The sequence below is a fragment of the Periplaneta americana genome, chromosome 9 (genome assembly GCF_040183065.1).
Source record: "Periplaneta americana isolate PAMFEO1 chromosome 9, P.americana_PAMFEO1_priV1, whole genome shotgun sequence".
NCBI lineage: Eukaryota > Metazoa > Arthropoda > Insecta > Blattodea > Blattidae > Periplaneta > Periplaneta americana.
In genome coordinates, this window is record NC_091125.1 from 135367499 (window position 1) to 135382836 (window position 15338).

The 15338-nt window shown below is 36.9% G+C and overlaps 2 protein-coding genes across 22 annotated transcripts in view; one reads left to right on the forward strand and one right to left on the reverse strand.

The window, feature by feature from the left end:
- The window catches only part of LOC138706539 (coiled-coil domain-containing protein AGAP005037), a 1408895-nt gene that overhangs the window by 242636 nt on the left and 1150921 nt on the right, over positions 1-15338 (reverse strand). The gene's annotated exons all lie outside the window — the stretch shown is intronic.
- The window catches only part of LOC138706542 (sushi, von Willebrand factor type A, EGF and pentraxin domain-containing protein 1-like), a 53282-nt gene that overhangs the window by 290 nt on the left and 37654 nt on the right, over positions 1-15338 (forward strand). Inside the window, exons 2-3 of the mRNA XM_069835967.1 lie at positions 11716-12080; positions 14902-15007. Of these exons, the coding sequence (XP_069692068.1) occupies positions 11925-12080; positions 14902-15007 (262 nt within the window). The 5' untranslated portion in view covers positions 11716-11924. The remainder of the gene's footprint in view (positions 1-11715; positions 12081-14901; positions 15008-15338) is intronic.

Genomic DNA, 15338 nt, shown 5'->3' on the forward strand with positions numbered 1-15338 from the left:
AGTTAAATTTATCCTTTTAGCCTAAGAGTTATCAATGGATAATAGTCATGCAAAACCGGTTAAGGAAAATAGAAATGATATATTTCTACAGAACTCCCGGCGCTACAGATAGTATGCAAATAGTATGCGTGTAGAATTCAGCTCCAGCCACTTATCCCACTTCTCGTTTTACATATAACCTGTGGCTATATTTATATCAATTTTAACTGGATAATGCGTTTCTTCAAATGCATGAAATAAGCCATGGATAAATTATCTCATGTATAAAACTGATCTAATGATAAGTTAAATTTATCCTTGTAGCCTATAAGTTATCAATGGATAATAGTCATGCACAACCGGTTAAAGAAAATAGAAATGATATATTTCTACAGAACTCCCGGCGCTACAGATAGTATGCAAATAGTATGCGTGTAGAATTAAACTCCAGTCACTTATCCCACATCTTGTTTTACGTATAACCTGTTGCTACATTTATAGGTTATCTATTTTAACTGAATAATGCGTTTCTTCAAACGCATGAAATAAGCCATGGATAAACTATCTCATGTACAAAATTGATCTAATGATAAGTTAAATTTATCCTTGTAGCCTATAAGTTATCAATGGATAATAGTCATGCACAACCGGTTAAGGAAAATAGAAATTATATATTTCTACAGAATTCCCGGTGCTACAGATAGTATGCAAATAGTATGCGTGTAGAATTCAGCTCCAGTCACTTATCCCACTTCTTGTTTTACGTATAACCTGGAGCTACATTTATATCTATTTTAACTGTATAATGCGTTTCTTCAAACGCATGAAATAAGCCATGGATAAACTATCTCATGTACAAAATTGACCTAATGATAACAAGTTAAATTTATCCTTGTAGCCTATAAGTTATCAATGGATAATAGTCATGTACAACCGGTTAAGGAAAATAGAAATTATATATTTATACAGAATTCCCGGTGCTACAGATAGTATGCAAATAGTATGCGTGTAGAATTCAGCTCCAGTCACTTATCCCACTTCTTGTTTTACGTATAACCTGGAGCTACATTTATATCTATTTTAACTGAATAATGCGTTTCTTCAAACGCATGAAATAAGCCATGGATAAACTATCTCATGTACAAAATTGACCTAATGATAACAAGTTAAATTTATCCTTGTAGCCTATAAGTTATCAATGGATAATAGTCATGCACAACCGGTTAAGGAAAATAGAAATGATATATTTCTATAGAACTCCCGGTGCTACAGATAGTATGCAAATAGTATGCGTGTAGAATTCAGCTCCAGTCACTTATCCCACTTCTTGTTTTACGTATAACCTGGAGCTATATTTATATCTATTTTAACTGAATAATGCGTTTCTTCAAACGCATGAAATAAGCCATGGATAAACTATCTCATGTACAAAATTGATCTAATGATAAGTTAAATTTATCCTTGTAGCCTGTAAGTTATCAATGGATAATAGTCATGCACAACCGGTTAAAGAAAGTAGAAATGATATATTTCTACAGAACTCGCGGCGCTACAGATAGTATGCAAATAGTATGCGTGTAGAATTAAACTCCAGTCACATATCCCACTTCTTGTTTTACATATAACCTGTGGCTACATTTATAGGTTATCTATTTTAACTGAATAATGCGTTTCTTGAAACGCATGAAATAAGCCATGGATAAATTATCTCATGTATAAAACTGATCTAATGATAACAAGATAAATTTATCCTTGTAGCATATAAGTTATCCATGGATAATAGAGTCATGCACAACCGGGTAAGAAAAATAGAAATGATATATTGCTACATAACTCCCGGCGCTATAGATAGTATGCAAAGCTCTTCCGTCTCGCGGAGTGATCCAGTGTTCGGTTAACGGATGTATTTCTCAGGTGGACGGCTCTGGATCATGAAAGATAGACGACATTGAGCCATCCAGAGTTTCAGGAATCGTTGCAAGGACGCGATTCTCATCGTGTACCTTTCAATTTATATTTCATCCTCTCTCTCCGTTCGTTAATTAATTAATTAATTAATTAATTCATTCATTAATTCAGGTATTGCAGTTAGTATCGTCAGAAGCAACTGATCATGAAAGTACAATCATTATAGCTTGAGAGTATTTTTATTTTTGTTAATAACCGTTTATCTTCTTAAATGATTTATTAATGAAATAATAATGTACATTAATAACATAGGCTATACTGGGTGTTCATTTCAAAGTGTGTCATGACGTCACTGTTGATGAGTCGGCGATTTGAAGCGAGTTTCAGCTTTTATGTCAGAGAAGTTGCCTATTAATCAAGGCGTTCAATCTGAACTTGAGAACGTGTACGATAGGCCTATAACTTGAAAGCCAATAAGTAAGTAAGTAAGTAATCTCACTAGTGCTTTTGATTTATCAAAAGCGGGAATCAAGTAGTTCACTATTCGACCGCAGAGGGACGCAAAACGGCAGCAGCGGTGCTGTTTTTCTACAATATCCAAATCGTTGGAACAACACTACTTCAATCACACACGCGTGGTTCACCATCCCAGAAGCCTTCGTTTCGTTGGGAAATCTGCTACAATTAGACGTGATTAAATCACGGTTATATAGCATGATGGTCGGAATGCGGAGAACGACGTTGCGTTAATTTTTATTACATTAAAAAAACACTGGGATTGTTACCGCTTCCAGCCGTCGCTTCCAGTGTCTAATTTGCATGGCTGCCAACCTCTCCTCCCACCCCCATCTATCATATTACATTTTTGGTGAGTAATTTCGCCCTGGAATCCATACGCCTCCACGTGAATGGAATCCGGCATGATGGCCTCTTGCTGCATTTGAAACCTGCAGAATGTAATTGAAAATGACGCAGGCAGGCCATTCATCTGGCCGCGCGATGACCGCTGGTTGTACTACGGCCACTCTGCGCTGCCACTCCCAGACATGAGTGCTGGTCCATTCACATGACAAGAAGAGTGCATGAAGAACGGCGCACAATTAGAGACGATTATAGTGCTACGCGTGCACTTATCAGGCGCGTTCTATAGGGGGTTTCCGAACTCTACCGAAAAATGACATAAGGTGTGTTGAGATGGGGAACTCGTTAAAAAAAGTTTGGTTTATGAAGGTAAATGGGAAAAGGCACTTTCATTGTGGTGTGTTTAATTATGACAAAGATTTGCAGGAGATGTTCAGTGTCGACTATGATAAAGTTTGCTCTGCTGCACATATTAGCATCCCAGGGATGAATGTTCATTCCCTCACATGCTGTGAGGATGAAATAGGTCCGAAAATGAGCCTCATAAGCCAAAGTTTTAATAATCTCCAAAACAAGTAAATAAGTAAACGAACAAACATGTAAACAAAAAAACAGGTAGGTAGGTAGACAGACAGACAGAGAATTAGACAGATTAGATAGATAAGATAAGATAGGCCTAAGATAAGACAGACATAGGTAGATAGATAGATAGATAGATAGATAGATAGATAGATAGATAGATAGATAGATAGATAGATAGATAGATAGATAGATAGATAGATAGATAGATAGATAGATAGATAGATAGATAGATAGATAGATAGATAGATAGATAGATAGATAGATAGATAGATAGATAGATAGATAGATAGATAGATAGATAGATAGATAGATAGATAGATAGATAGATAGATAGATAGATAGATAGATAGATAGATAGATAGATAGATAGATAGATAGATAGGCATATAGACAGATTAACAGATTTTTTATTTTAGTAGGTTTATTTTACGACGCTTTATCAACATCTTAGGTTATGTAGCGTCTGAATGACATGAAGGTGAAATAAGTCCGGGATCCAGCACCGATAGTTAACCAGTATTTACTCATATTCGGTTGAGGGAAACCCCCGGAATAAGCTTCAACCAGGTAACTTGCCCCAACCGGGAATCGAACCCGGGCCACCTGGTTTCGCGGCCAGACGCGCTAACCGTTACTCCACAGATGTGGACTAGATAGATAGATAGATAGATAGATAGATAGATAGATAGATAGATAGATAGATAGACAAACAGACAGATAGATAAGCAGATAATTCATCAACACATTTGATATGCGTTGTCATAACAAATTTTCGTTTGTCAATAGTAATATGCATCACTTTTATGGACAATTTGACATTATATTAGGCATTAGTGTGCATTATTTTAAGAAATAATAAGGAAATGCCACATTTTGCTAATTCTGAAATAACAATTCGTATACCCAAGAATATTTCCGCGTCGTGGCGTCGGCATCCTGCCTAGGACTCGCGTTACGGAATGCGCGGTGGTTTGAGTCCTCGTGGGGGAAGAAATTTTCTCATGAAATTTCGGCCAGTGTATGTGACCGGTGCCCACCCAGCGTCGTGATGCACTTGAGGAGTTACGATTGGTAACGAAATTCGGTTAGGAAAGGCTGCTATAATGGCTGGGGGGGGGCGGGATCAACATGTTAACCACACGATACCTCCATTCTGGTTGGATGATCGTCCACCTCTGCTTTGGCATGTGGACGTGAGGCCAGCAGCCGGCTGATCGATCATGGTTCTTCATGGACTGTCTGTTTTTAGCCCTATTTCAAGCTATAGGCGGATATTTTTAGACTATATCGGAGAGTTTTGAAACAAAAAAAAATAATGTGGATATTATTAAACAGTATTAGCAGCTCTGGGCAACAACAGCAAAAGAAACAAAAAGAACCAACAACACTGGTTACGAAATCCATTCCCAACTTAAGACTAATTAACTTCTTCTCCTATTGTACACCTATAATTGGTGAAAATGTTTGCATCGCACTGCACCCAGTCAAAGTCTTAAATCATACCAGACGTAATAAAATATGATTGTGTCTATTTCATCCGTCGAGAATGAAGAGACATGTTGTGTTGCGTATTACAGCTGTGCGTTAACTTTCTTTTCACGACTGCACCTTTTTTCTCTTACATCTAGTTTCGGTTTGATCTACACCTACAAATAATACCAAATCCAGTTCGCTGAGAAGAATTAAGTAGGTTAATTGAAATCACTTTCTAGCTTTATGCCCTTTTTTAAGTTGCCGTTCTTGACGCTATCGACTGAAAACCCGATCCGTGGATGGCAGGAGAATATCAAATCGAATTTATTATGCTTTTAGTTAAACAAATCGCTGATTCGTTCAGCTTGCACGACTTTAATATATACAGGGTGTGAAAAAATCTTACTAAGGCTCTGTGGTAGGTAGATGGGTACTATTCATTCATTTCATTCATAGTATAGTAGTATAGATTTATTTATTTAACCTGGTAGAGATAAGGCCGTCAGGCCTTCTCTGCCCCTCTACCAGGGGCATAGTGTTCTGCCTAAGGGCAGGTTTTTCTCTGCAAACCCAGCATTCTCCAGTCTTTCCTATTTTCTGCCTTTCTCTTTGTCTTTCCATATGTTCCATATAACTTAATCTCGCCTATCATCTGATATCTTCTTCTGACCCGAACTCTTCTCTCGTTCACCATTCCTCCTCCAGTAGGCAGTTTCTTCTCAACCAGTGACCCAGCCATTTCCTTTTCCTCTTTCTGATCAGTTTCAGCATCATTTTTTCTTCATGCACTCTTTCCAACACAGCTTCATTTCTTACTCTGTCTGTCCATTTCACACGCTCCATCCTTCTCCATATCCAGTTCAAATCCTTCTATTCGCTTTTCTTCACTTCGTCCTAATGTCCATGTTTCTGCTCCATACAATGCTACATTCCACACAAAGCACTTCACTAGTCTCTTCCTTAGTTCTTCCTCCAGAGGTCCGCAGAAGATGCTCCTTTTTCTATTAAAAGCTTGCTTTGCCACTGCTATCCTCCTTTTTACTTCTTGGCAGCAGCTCATGTTACTGCTTATAGTACACCCCAAGTATTTGAAGCTGTCTACTTGCTCTACTGTCTCATTTAGAATTCGCAAGTTTACCTTCTTTACTTTTCTTCCTACGACCATGGTCTTCGTTTTGTTGGCATTTATCTTCATTCCATACTGCTCACAGTTGTCATTTAGCTCCTGTAGCATATCCCTTAGTATCATCTCCTCTTCTGCTAACAACGCCATATCATCAGCAAATCTTACACACTTTATTCTTCTTCCTCCTATCACTTCTCCTATGTTCTGAAAACAGTTCTTCACTAAAACCTCCAGGTAGATGTTGAACAGGGTAGGTGATAAAGAGAATCCTTGTCGTACCATGTGATCATATTTTGTTAATAAACCCATGTTATTATTATTATTATTATTATTATTATTATTATTATTATTATTATTATTATTATTATTATTATTATCATCAAGCTGTGGATTTTTAGACAATGAAAACACTTGAAATAGGCAGGCAAAATAGGCATTTAAAAAGACACTAACAAATTTCTAATTCTTAATGGCTAACACGACCATAGCGTAGCATAATACACTACTTTCAATAGGAATGTCATTATGGCAGTGAATAATTAAATATTCGTCCCAATGTTGTAATGAGAACTGATGTCTGTTGTCTGTAAGAATGTTCTTAAATTGGGAGAAACTCCCTTCCACTTCACATGAAGTGATGGGGCAATTCTTCAGGGATCCAATCTCAGCTGGGGACCAAACCAGTTGGAACGCAGTAATGTCAATATATTTTCCAATCAGGCTTCTGATGACTTTTTCTTTGGTATATCTCCACAGTATACTTCACGTATTACAGCAGAAAACTCAACTCCATACTCAATTCACAAACTCACAAAACGGATACACAGTTTAAAACAACTACCCTAGTCAACTACCACAATGATTCATGCGGCTTTCGAAATACATTTTTTTCTTATTGGTTGATTTTAAATTATTCGATGTCTCCGCGCTCTGGTGGTAGTAAAACGTAACACACAGAATTATCGATAGTTCTATATCACTTCCCTCTGCCAGATAAAAAAGAAACAAATTACAGATTCAAAAAATATAGGTAGAATGGTCAGTAAATTCAAGTATAATATATAATACGGATATTTATAATAATAATAATAATAATAATAATAATAATAATAATAATAATAATAATAATAATAATAATAATAATAATAATAATAATAATAATAATAATGATTTATTTTAGCTGTTAGAGTTAAGGCCGTAAGGCCTTCTCTTCTATTCAACCAGCAAAAAGTATATATACATATGCATGAACTTACAAAGAATTCAACAATTTGATTTAGATGAGAGTTACATGTATACAAGAGTTATTTACGAATTAAACAACAAAATACTATGAACTATTTAAACACTGAAATAAACTATGTAGCAGAATTAAGCTAAAATACATAGAATGTTAATATATTTCAAATAATATTAGATAATAGAAAGAGATTATTATGAGACAATTTTGAAATACAGCACTATCAGGATGATGTCTAAAGAAAGAAGTAACAATGTAGTTAGTGATAGTTCAAATCAGTATGATTGGAGTGAAATGCTAATAAGGTTATCTTTTAAGCTGTTTTTAAAGGTGTTTATTGTCTTGCAGCCCCTAATACTTTGTGACAAGGAATTCCATTGACGCGAGATAGATACTGTAAAAGATGATGAATAACAAGATGTTCTTTGAAGAGGTATACTTAGCGTGCCACAGATAAGTGATCTGGTATTTACGTCGTGATTAGAGTATAGATAAGAGAAACGAGACGAAAGGTAAATTGGTGTTGAGGTGTGCAGAATTCGAAAGAGTAAAGACAAAGAGTGTAAAGTTCTGCGTTCTTTAAGTCGGAGCGACGATAGACTTGCGAAGGACGGTGATATGTGATCATATCGTCGGATGTTGCATACGTATCTGACGCACATATTCTGAGCTCGCTGTAACTTGACTGACAGTTCAGAACTGCGGCATTACTAGATTTAGGCAACTTTTAGGCATTTATAAGCATTTACTAGTGAAATAGGCAATTATAGGCACTATAGAATTCGCATATAATACTCACAATGTCTTAAAATGGATATGTAACCTAAAATCTTCCGCCTTCAGGTTAAGGATTAAAATAGGCATATAGGCATAAATCCGCAGCTTAATTATTATTATTATTATTATTATTATTATTATTAATTCTCCAATGCGAATAACACTATTTCACCACATTAGGTATGTGCGTACAAGCATAGAAACGAAATACAAACTGAGATTATCTAAAGTAAACTAATGCATTGCAAACTAGCGGTAATCAATACCATAATTAAAAAATTCGAAGTAAAACTTAGTTTGTGTGTACATACGATGCCTGTTCATCATTCGAACTGATTGTAGAGTAAGCAATTACTGGTTGTATTAATATGGCTATAAATTGATTCAGATCAATCAATAATTCAGGGTGTTTCATGATTGATTGACTGGCCGTCAGTCAACTGTCTAATAACTCCCCACACAGACATCAAGCGGTATTACGTAAGATTCTCTTGTTGCTAATAAATCAGTTACAGCACAGGACCTGCCCAGGGTCCCTTTGATTTTCAGCCAGGTCCCACTCCCCTCTACCATTTTCTATTACATTATAATAATTTATATAACTGCTAAATGAAAGCTGATTTCCGTTCCATTATCCGCTACGATAGTAGCGTTTACTTTCTCATTATACGAAGTATGAACAGAGCGTATTGTGATGCTGTGAAGAATAGATTACGACAGTTTCAAGGAAACACACATTTTTAGCATCTCTCATACCGACACAGCAGTTTTCACAATGATATCTTTCTATCTGTGTACAGCGATTTCTCTTAAAGTATTGGGAGGATTTTATTAACGTTCAGAATCTCCGAGCCTACATATCCGGAAATGATGCGCATGAAATATAACTATTTTACTACAAAATTAAAGGGTATTTATTTAGTAAAGAGGTACTTCACTATTCTCTGCCTCAGTCCTTTCTCCTGAGGTCCGCAGAAGATATTTCTTTCGTATTAAAAGCTTCCTTTGCCAATATTACAACCTCTACTACTTTATGCCTGTCCTATCTGGGGAGGAGCTGCAATAAGTGAAATTAAACACATCCAGTCATTGCAAAATAAAGTCCTACGAATTTCACTCAATTCTCCTTGGTTTGTCCGTAACAGCCAACTACACAGAGAAACTGGTATTGACACAATCAAACAGTTTATTCATTCAGAAGCTAAGAAGTTCTATAACAACCTAGAAAATGTACCAGGCACCATCCACTACTCTCTCGGAAGGAAGTCCACATTTCCCACCAAAATCAAGAGCCGACTTCCAATGGACCTCATATTATAATACAAATTTATCATCACACCAACCTATGTAAATAATTATTTATTAACAATTATTTTTGTTCATTGAGGAGCCCAATCTAGGCTGCCTTCAATTCAGTGTCATATATTGTATTTATATTTTATTTAGAAATGACCTGTATAGCGCTAAATGCGCTGATCGATCAATAAATTATTTAAAAAAAATGCTATTCTCCTTTTGACTTCTTGGCAGCAGCTCACTTTCCTGCTCTCTATTATAAACGAGTTTCATACGTTATTTTTATTTTATTGGGTTATTTTACGACGCTTTATCAACACATAGGTTATTTAGCGTCTGAATGAAATGAAGGTGATAATGCCGGTGAAATGAGTCCGGGGTCCAGCGCCGAAAGTTACCCAGCATTTGCTCATATTGGGTTGAGGGAAAACCCCGGAAAAACCTCAACCAGGTAACTTGCCCCGACCGGGATTCGAACCCGGGCCACCTGGTTTCGCGGCCAGACCATACGTTATTTTTTTGTACAACTGTATTATAACACAATACAGACGAAGTACGTAAAAAAGATATCAAATTTCTAATCAGTTATTCTGAAACAAAATCTTGAAATCCATTCGTAACGTTATTGTTTGAATTGTTGAGTTTATTGACATTACAGCTAAATATAAGTATGAAAATCAATTTATAAGCAGATATTTTAGAAGCAGCTTCTCGTGAATCTGTGAAAGTTATGAATGGACAGCGGGAAAAAAAGTCATTCGGATGTGAAGGTAACTACAACGCGACTAATTTGTCTCGTCAGAGGGTGGTTGTTTACGTAAGCACAGCAGGTACACTAGAGGCGCGTCCAGGTATAGGCCGGGGGAGATGTAAATTGACACGCGGAATAATCACTGAATATTGGTCGTACGTTGATTTAACTATTGTAATGGCATATTTTGTGTACTTTTCTATAAATACTTTAAAGTGAGGATTGTCCAGCGTTTTGAATGGAATATTGCAACTTATCATCATTCCACACAAATCCTGGCAAAAGTCATATTTCATATTTGAGGCGGAATTTGAACTTGAACCCTTATTTTCTTCTAACATAGAGCAACATTTTTCATGTGTTTCTGTGTATTACATTGATGTTCTATCGATTGTTTTGTTATCTTTTTTAATGCACACATACATAACCGAGTCGACCTGGTTGACGAGTTGGTATAGCGCTGGCCTTCTATGCCCAAGGTTGCGGGTTCGATCCCGGGATCAGGTCGATGGCATTTAAGTGTGCTTAAATGCGACAGGCTCATGTCAGTAGATTTACTGGCATGTAAAAGAACTCCTGCGGGACAAAATTCCGGCACATCCGGCGACGCTGATATAACCTCTGCAGTTGCGAGCGTCGTTAAATAAAACATAACATTTAAAAACATTTACATAACCGATACTTAATTGTTTCACCAGTATCACTACTAAAAATGTGGACACCATATTCTTGTATTAAAGAATACACCCTATGTTTTTTAACATGTCTTCGGCATTATGATCACTTCACTGAACACAAGTGAAGAATCAACGTATTCCGAATCTCACCGGACCGATGGACAACAATGACGTCACGCTGCAGCGAATTAGGAACAAAACTGCTGGAAGGATTGATGGCTGTCATGGCGACTGTATGAGTTGTTGTCTGTGCTACGTTAGCAAAATTTTGCGAAATTTCCGTACTGTCATCTCGTTCAAAGAAAAGAGAGCATAAACAATTTATTTCTTGAACCGGTAGTAATAACTGGTCCGTTGACATGTTCACTCATAAGCCATTAACATATTGTTTTTACGTTGTGCTCATTACAAACAATACAGCAGAACACACCGCCATGACACAACAGTGCACGATGTCATTCGTCTGCTAATTCCCGCCCTATACAAGAACCAATCAGATTCACTGATGGCGGCTGATGGAGACTGCTACCACCTCTGCAAGCTGTTGGCACCGGTGCGACACCGGTGGAGCATCAGTGAAGCCATCGGTGATATTCGGAACACCGTGATGCCATCGGATTGCTCAGCGCTGAGATTCGGAATACGCTCAATATGTTTACGTATCTCAATGTTCTCTGTTCACGTAAGGAAGAGAACTGAATGAGAACGCAGAGTGGCAGTTGTTTTCGGTGTTCGCGTGGTGCTCTCTGCGGACGGTACCGTGTTGTAGCTACCTACTTGGGATGCGTGCACACCTCATGCCATAGTCTATGCGTACAATACTTGTAAACCGTAAACATAGCTTTTATTTGATTTTTTTCCCCGCTGTCTAGTTATGAAAGAGAGCACGAGAATTTATTAAATAGTAAATGAGTAACAAAATTAAAGAGATTTCATAAGCAGTGGTTATGGCATAGTTATCAGAACAGATAAGTTGATTAAATTTTACATTTCATTTGGTGGATAGCGAAATCTAATACCAAACATTTCTTTTTATTTATTACAGTTTTTCTTAACAACTTTGCCTGAGAGAACGGCGTACCGACGAAATGGATAATCAGTGATCTTCAGAAGACAAGAGAATGGTGGCGTTGCGTAACTGGGATAGATCAGTGATTGACACGAGTGGACAAGAGTTATCCTTCACATGAAGAACAAGTGCATGGCGTTTGGTGATGGCATTGACAATTCAAGTATAATGTAGAGAACACGAAGATGGAAAGAGTATTAAAACTATTGGCTACATTGTTTATATTGATAAATTTTGGAGAACCGACATGGGCGCAGAGGAGGCTTGTCGGTCTCATCAACGAGGTGAAGCCGGCGCAGAATCTCTACAAAGTGGCGCTCACACAACGAGGTTATATCCAGGTAAGCATAATTCTTTCAAAAATTCATTAATACATTCCGGATTTTTATGTAGTATCATACTGTTAAACGCGTACATAAATATGTAAAAAATCATCTAAATGTGTAAATAAATAGACATAAAAATTTAATGATTATAATTTTGGCTCAATAAGTCACTCTTAAAACGAAGAGTTTTCAGATTATGAAACAAAACGAGTTGAAACTTAAGAATGTTCACGGTCAAGTAGTGGTAATTTATTGACAAATTCACAAGCGAATGAGAATTCTGATTATCATTATGCAACATCTGAAAGGTTCAGAACCATAGTGGGCCAAGCGCCATTTACTAAAACCGTAGAAAACAAGGGTTAAAATGATGTTATCACCATAATTCAATGAAAACATATAGCAAGTAAAATAAGGTATTCACATTCAAACTATGTGATATGTCAATCTTCATTAAACTATTGTATTCATTTAGCTTTAACCCTTGCTTTCTCCGTTTTCAATAAATGGCGCTTGGCCCACTATGACTCTGAAGCCTTCATTTAATCTTAGCCGAATGAGCAACGCCGGTGGCTAATTACACCTTACCCATGGTATATTACTATGATGTACCGAAGTACATATGGAGTTTCAATGTAGTAATTCTGAATTTCTATATGGTGAAGAATCGGTAAACGGAGAAAAATTCTCTCCGGCACAGGGACTCGAACCCAGGTTTCCAGCTTTGCATGCAGAATTACTGCACTCAAACTCTATATGTGCTACGGTACATTATAGTAATATATTAAAGCGTAAGTAATCACTTTGTGATTCAAGACGGCGCGCTCATCCCGTCGGATCCCGGCCACTTAGTCACTCATAATGAGTGCACCTCTGTACTAGTGGTTGGACCACAGTCTACAGTCACGAAGCTTGAGTTCTTGAGGGTACTATTTCGCATAGTCTGTGATGAGGCGATAGTAGCGATCCTAATGGTTAGAAACTATCTATGGATGCATATTCCCTACGTATTGAGCTTCGCGACTGTAGACTATATATTAGACTGTGGTTGGACATTGTGTCTACTGTCACATATGCTGTAACACGGTACACGTGAGTAGGCCAACAAGGGGAACACAGTAGGTAGAACTTAAACTGAGAGGGATTCGATCCGGCATCGGAACTTGAATCCGATGTGGCTTGGTGGATAAAGCGCCAGCACGTAAAGCTGGAAACACGGGTTCGAGTCCCGGTGCCGGAGAGAATTTTTCTCCGTTCTACCCATTCTTCGCCATCTTAACAATGGTTACTTTTTAACCGTAGTTTCGTTTTCGTAATCTATGGTTACTACATTTTTAACCGAGATTGATGCACTTCTCCATTATTATTACAATCTTTGGATATAACATTACAAGATATAAAACTTTTATGCCCTAGTCAACCTTTACCGATCGATGGTCGACCTTTCAGGTACTAATACGCTATCAAAGTTTATGAATTTAAAAAAAAACATCGTCCATGAAAGAAAGAAATATTATTAGTGACTTTTGAGCTTCTCTCTTAAAGAATTCATGCCTGATTAAAAAGTAATCCATGTTGAATCTTTCGTACACTACTTTTAACACTTGAATATAATAATAATAATAATAATAATAATAATAATAATAATAATAATAATAATAATTTATTTTAGCTGGCAGAGTTAAGGCCGTAAGGCCTTCTCTTCCACTCAACCAGCAAAAAGTGTATATACATATGCATGAACTTACAAAGAATCCAACAATTTGATTTAGATGAGAGTTACATATATACAAAAGTTATTTACAAATTAAACAACAAAATACTATGAACTATTAATTAAACACTGAAATAAACTGTGTAGCAGAATTAAACTAAAATACATAGAATGTTAATATATTTCAAATAATATTAGATAATAGAAAGAGATTATTACGAGACAATTAAAATACAGCACAATCAGGATGATGTCTAAAGAAAAAAGTAACAATGTAGTCAGTGATAGTTTAAATCAGTATGATTGGAGTGAAATGCTAATAAGGTTATCTTTTAAGCTGTTCTTAAAGGTGTTTATTGTCTTGCAGCCCCTAATACTTTGTGACAAGGAACTATAAGTAATTGATTAAATGGCGATCTTACTCGTGTTAATTATGTAAGCATGTGTGACTTACAGCTGTTTCGGTGCTACTTGACACCATCCTCAGAGCCTACTAGATCTCGGCGCTATCTCAACTTCGCTGCCTGTTGTGTAGGTGCGTTCGTGTGATGAAGTGTTGTGTCAAATAGTGTGTGTGTTCTGAAATTGATCTGTGTGTTGAGAATTTGATTAGGGTGTGTTTTAGTGTGTCTGTATATTTCATATTGTTCTAGTGTGTTGACACAATCCAAAAACCAAAAACTCAAGACACTAGAACAATATGAAATATACAGACACACTAAAACACACCCTGATCAAATTCTCAACACACAGATCAATTTCAGAACATACACACTATTTGACACAACTCTTCATCACACGAACGCACCTACACAACAGGCAGCGAAGTTGAGATAGCGCCGAGATCTAGTAGGCTCTGAGGATGGTGTCAAGTAGCATCGAAACAGCTGTAAACCACACATGCTTACATAATTAACACGAGTAAGATCGCCATTTAATCAATTACTTAAAAAATAATGTTTTACTTCACTTTGTATGTGCAAGAACTTCCCCTTCTAGTCAGTATTTCTAATGTTTATTAATCAAGGAAGTTACGGAATTGAGAACTAAAATTATCGCAGTAATTAAATGATGATGATCACGAGGGTGATGAATTTATAACTGCCTAACTGTACATTTCAGTTCTTGAGGTACCAAGTGGAGATGCCGGCATTACACGACTTCACGCTGTGCATCTGGATGAAGAGCAACAACTTCAGCAACCCGCATCCCCTGTTCTCATACTCAAGTGAGTACATTACGTCACTACACACTTCATCGCGTTTCACGCAGCAGAGAGTACAGTCCACTCATTACCGAGACACACTGTCAACTGGACAGATTGGGAAAACAATTATTACCATGTTACCGTAATTGGAGAAAATAAGGAATCATGCTCTTAGTTTTTGCTCTCTACTTCCTCACAGAGAAAGCACCTCATTCGTGTAAAACTCCAGCTCCATTGCATACGTAACAACGCACTAACTGTGCAAGCCACCAGACGTTGCAATATTATCTTTTTGCAGGATCTATAATTCCTGTGCAACCTTCATAATTATACAACTGAGAATTGCATAATG